General features: G+C 49.0%; 1 protein-coding gene across 1 annotated transcript; it reads right to left on the reverse strand.

Annotated features, from left to right (window-relative positions):
- Nucleotides 1-464: 464 nt before the first annotated feature.
- On the reverse strand, nucleotides 465-5,105 carry LOC142765663 (uncharacterized). Its single transcript, XM_075867033.1, has 2 exons — nucleotides 5,011-5,105; nucleotides 465-4,927 (listed from the first exon to the last, which is right to left on the reverse strand). The coding sequence occupies exon 2, from the start codon at nucleotides 4,886-4,888 to the stop codon at nucleotides 3,230-3,232; it is 1,659 nt and encodes a 552-aa protein (XP_075723148.1). The 5' UTR covers nucleotides 4,889-4,927; nucleotides 5,011-5,105; the 3' UTR covers nucleotides 465-3,229.
- Nucleotides 5,106-5,310: the final 205 nt, after the last annotated feature.

Consider the following 5,310-nt stretch of genomic DNA (forward strand, 5'->3'; position numbering starts at 1 on the left):
TAGCGGCGGTAAGGATAAACGACCAAGGCGGTAGTGACTACAGATGTCGTGAAATGTTAAAAGGCGATCCCGCGCAGCAAACGGTGCCGTTGTCGAAACGGGGCCTGGCTCTTCCAGCGCCTGCGCCCGGAACGTAAATCCTCGGGCGCTGGCGTGAGCCGCCTCGTTACCGGCAAGGCCCGCGTGCGCGGGAGTCCATATTAAAGCCGTGTCTTGTTGCGGGGGATGGGCCAAAAGGAGGGAGAGGGCTGTTTTGGACACCCTACCCGCTCCAAAATTGTAGATGGCAGTTTTTGAATCACTAATAATAAGTGAATAATTTGGAACTGTAAGGGCCAGAGCTATGGCTGCTTCTTCCGCCTCCTCAGAAGAGGAAGCAGAAATAGAAGCAGCAGCAGATATCTGACCTAGCGAATTCACAACTGAGAGGGCGAAAAAAGGACGAGTACTGTATTCGGCAGCGTCAACGTAGAGCACTTCTTTAGAAGTAGAAAATCGTTTTTCGAGAGTTTTTGCACGCTGTCGTCGACGTTGCTCGTGGTGCACAGGGTGCATGTTTTTAGGGAGCGGCGGAATGAGTAGATTCTTGTGTATTTCACGCGGAATAGTGTGTTTGGCGTTAGTGGTTGGAGTTGGCCTGATACTGAGGGTATCGAGTATGTATCTTCCGGTCTGTGTGTTGGAAAGACGAGCATATTGTGAAGTTAAGTGTGCTTCAATAAGTTCAGTTAAGGTGTTCAATGTGCCTGTCTCCATGAGCCGTGCGGTGGACGTTCGAATGGGGACTCCGAGAGCGAATTTGTAGATTTTACGTAACAAAGTGTCTACGTTATTTTGTTCTCTTCTCAGAAGGAACAGATAAGGGAGAGAATAAGTCACTTTATTGAGGACGAAGGCTTGGATGAGGCGGAGGAGCTCTGCCTCTCGTAGCCCGCCATGCTTATTAGATATCCTGCCTATAAGGCGTAGAGTGTGGTCCACAGTTGTTTGAAGTGCTTTAATGGTGTGTGTGTTTAGTCGATTTCGTTGTATGTGTAGTCCAAGCACCCTGAGTCTGTCAACTTTAGGCACGGGTGTATTGTTCAGTGTTATTTGTATATCAGAGATGTGCTTTTCAGAGCCCCGATGGGCAGGAAGGAGGAGCAGTTCAGATTTAGTGGGTGAACAGGTCAGATTCATGTTACCCGCACAAACCACCACCCTGTCAGCAGCAGTCTGCAGAGTTTCCTGAATGTGACCATCGGAGCCGCCTGTCATCCAGAGGGTAATATCATCTGCATAAAGTGAAAATTTGAGATCTGATATGGATCTCAGCGTTCGAGCCAGCGGCATCATCGCGATGTTAAAAAGGAAAGGTGATAACACTGATCCTTGAGGTGTGCCGAAACTCCCCAAGGAGTAAGAACAAGAGTGTTCAGACCCAATGTAAATAGTTGCCGTACGGTTCGAAAGGAACGCAGATATGTAATCATGAATCTTTTTACCAACGCCTATAGCGCTCAGTTCACTCAATATGGCAGTGTGGCTGACGTTGTTAAAAGCCCCATGGAGATCGAGACTGAGAATTGCTTGAGTATCGAGGCTAGAGTTAGGGATAATGATGTCATGCTTCAGTCGAAGCATGACATCTTGACTGGAAAGGGATTTACGGAAGCCTATCATTTCGTGAGGGTATAAGTTGTGGTCTTCTATAAATTTGCTAAGGCGGTTGAGGATTACATGTTCAAGTGTTTTTCCGATGCATGAAGTGAGGGAAATCGGACGTAGGTTGGCTGTGTTTATGGGCTTACCAGGTTTTGGTATGAAAATAACTCTGGCGTCCTTCCACGCAGCCGGCAAGGTAGAAGTGTCGAAGCAGTGGTTAAAAAATTTAGTGAGGGCTATAATTGAGTTTTCATCTAAGTTGCGGAGAAGTTTATTATTGACGAGGTCAGGGCCTGGTGCAGATGAGGTGCGAAGGTTCGCAAGCGCGTGTCTAACCTCAGCCTCCGTTATGGGGCTACTGAGATCATCATTTGGTTGTCCGATATAGTCAGGTGCATCGTATCGATACGCGCTGGGTAGGTGTTTGTCACGAAGATCATTAAAAAGAGTGTTTAAGTTACCTTTGTGCGAGTGAAGTAGTTTGTTAATGTGATGATTATTTGCGGTACGTGATATGGTAGGGTCTAATAAATGCCGCAGGAGCTGCCATGTCATCTTGCTGTCTAGGTGGCCATGCATGCTTTCGCATTTCTGGGTCCATTGTTGACAAGCAAGCTGTATGGCATAGTCCTGAATTTGCAAATCGAGTCTCGCAATTCTCAGTCTCAGTCGGCGATTGTGTCGCCTCTTCTTCCAGCGTTTGAGGAGAGATTGCTTAGCTTCCCACATGTGAAGAAGTCGGGTGTCAACTATTGTAAAAGGCGTATCAGGTGGTAACATGGTGGTATGCGTTTTTGTGTCAGTGTGCAATTGCTGTACCCATTCCGAGATATCATCTATCTCAGTAGGCGCCGAGCAGTGACGGGCCTCGCGAAACTTGTTCCAGTTAATAAGGCTCAGGCGCTTGGGAGCTAAAGGTTTGTGTCGGAAGTGTATGGTAGTTTGAATAATGTAGTGGTCACTACCGAAGTTAATGTTCAGGTTGGTCCATGTGACAAAGTGAACGCGATGGCTGAGTGTAAGATCGGGAGATGTATCTTTAGCTACACTATTACCTAATCTAGTGGGCATGTCTATATTGTTGTGGAGGGTGAGGCGGTGATCCTGTATGTGAACCCACAAAGCCCTACCCTTGGGTGTAGAAACAGAGTGGCCCCATACTTGATTTGGTGCATTAAAATCACCAAGTATTAGGAGAGGGTGATGTTTCGCGGCCGCAATGGCTCGGGCAAAGAGAGTATTGAAGCGATGTTTCGCCTGTGGCCTACTATAGACGTTTAATACGTATAAAGGCGATTCTTGAGTTTTACAAGGAAGGACCTCCAAAAAGTTGTGCTCCACATCGACGCCGTCGAAATTAGAGTGAGTTACCGTCAAATGTTTTTGCGTTAATATTGCAGTATCGGGAGAATTTAGAGATTTAGTTTGGTGTACACTGTAACCGGGAAAAGTTATGTTTCCGTGGGTCTCTTGTAGGGCAATGACTGCAGGGGGTTTGGGGCAGGAGGCCAAATATTGTTGAAGAGTCGCTTTCTTTTTGCGGAACCCCCTGCAGTTCCATTGCCATACTACAAAGTTCGAGCGATTAGGGTTTGCAGCCATTGTCGGGAGGGGGTGTAGGAGAGAAGGCGGGTACGGCTATATTTGGATTATTGGCCGTGACGGCCGCAATCCATGCAGTGGTCTGCTGCATTTGAGTTTGTACAAAATCTAGAAACTTGTCAAGTTTGTCATTTATGGCAGCTTGGCCCGTCTCCTGAGCTGTGAATCTGCTCTCTATGTGAGAAATCTTACTTTCAATGACGGCGAATTTCTTCTGTGTTTTATTTTCGAGGGCGTTTATCCTATCGTTAAGAGTTAGAACTGTGTCGCTGAGAGATTCTTCTTCGCGTGGTGTGGCAGGGGTTTTGCGCTTATTTGAGGGTGGCAGCTGGGAGGTGTCTCGAGGCATTGTAGTGTCCATGTCAGTAGGAGGAAGAGGTATCGTGGGTTCAACAGCAGGGGGCGATTGAGCAGGAATGAAAGATCGTGGTTCGGAATGCTGCGAAAGATTGCTAAGGGGCATTCGGGATTGTAGCTCGAGCTTTAACTTTTGAATTTCTGCCTTGAGGCTAGCGTTTTCAGCTAGAACTTTTTCTAGGCTAATGTTTTGAGATAAGGAGCAGTTAGAGGAAGCTGCCTGTGCCCAGCTTACCTTTAATGGGTTTGGCAGATGACTGGTGGAATGGGGGTTCGTTGACTGGGTCGGGAAGTCAAGTTCTTTGGGAGTCGAGTTTGGGCCCCGCCTCTTGCTCTTGCTGCGACCCCGCTGTGGGCCACGCTCTTGCGAGCGATTAAGGCTCGGTGTCCGGGATGATGGAACTTCTGAGGGCTTAGGTGTCTGGTATTTAGGTGTCTTAGTCTTGTAACGCTGTTTGCACAATGGGGAACCGGTGATGTGAGCTCCACCACACACGACACAGACGGGTTCACATTCATGGTCCATTGAGGAATCCTTCAGTCCGCACTTGTGACAGATTGCATCGGGAGTAGAGGGGCAGACATCCTGGCGATGTCCAATTTTTCGGCAACGGGTGCAGGCTTCCACCTTCAGTCGGAATGGGCGGCAGCGAAGCGTGCAGCCTTCGTAGTTGATGTAAAAAGGGACGTGCGTGCCACGGAAAACAACCAAGATGGTTTCGGTGGTGCTCAGTCGGCGAGCGGCCCCAATGGTCATGGCTGGATTACATCTTTGGAGGGTTGGAAGGATTTCCTCGTCAGCGTAATCCAGAGGGAGATGAAACCTTCCACGACAAGAATCTACAGGGTCGGCAACGTGGGTGACGACTTCGTAGGGGACTCCGTTGAACTTTAAGGTCCGGATGTTGTGGTATAAATCTGCTCGGTCCATGCTTGACGTACTCACGAGCACTGTGTGACTGGTGGGATTGACCCTGATTTGATCAGGGCTGCTGATGGGAAGTCCAACTGCTTTGAGAACGAGTTGTCGTAAGACACAGGGGTGCAACTTGGTACAGTCGAGACCCCCGCGTATCCGAAGAATCACCTTGTAGTCCGCATCGGGCAGTGGTGGAGGTTTAGGCTCCCATGAAGATGGTTTCTTCAGATCCGCTGCGCAGGTGTCAGCCGATGAACCAGTGGGACGAAGGTCAGCATGTAGAGCACGCCATGAGCGAGCGGCGTCGCCTCCAGCAGCGACGCCCGCTGCGACGCTGGCCGCGTCGCGCTGGGCGCCTCCACTCATACTAGGCCGGCGGTTAGGCCTAGCGCGGAAGCGGTCGAGCTGAACAATAAACAGTCAGCACTGTTCTCAAGGAGCATTATCACATCCCAACAAGGTGTCGAATGGGTGCCAGGTCCACTTACAGTTGGTGTGATGTGTGATCCAGGGTCCAAGGACCTGAAGAGGTGGTCATAACACGGTAAGTAGCCGGAGCCAAACGTACACACGTCAGCGTTTGATCGGGCTGAATGAATTAATCTTTTTAGCTGTAATACCTATTGTGTGACGCTAACATGCTGGAGAGATAAAATTTGGCTGCTGCAAGCTGTATAGGAAAGACACCCTCTATACCCAATGAGACAGATTCTCAAGGGAGGATGAAGGCTTAAGGTGATGAAATTTAACTAGGGTTGTAGCTGGAACCAACGTTTCGACAAAAGGAC

This window comes from Rhipicephalus microplus, chromosome 6, assembly GCF_043290135.1.
Source record: "Rhipicephalus microplus isolate Deutch F79 chromosome 6, USDA_Rmic, whole genome shotgun sequence".
NCBI lineage: Eukaryota > Metazoa > Arthropoda > Arachnida > Ixodida > Ixodidae > Rhipicephalus > Rhipicephalus microplus.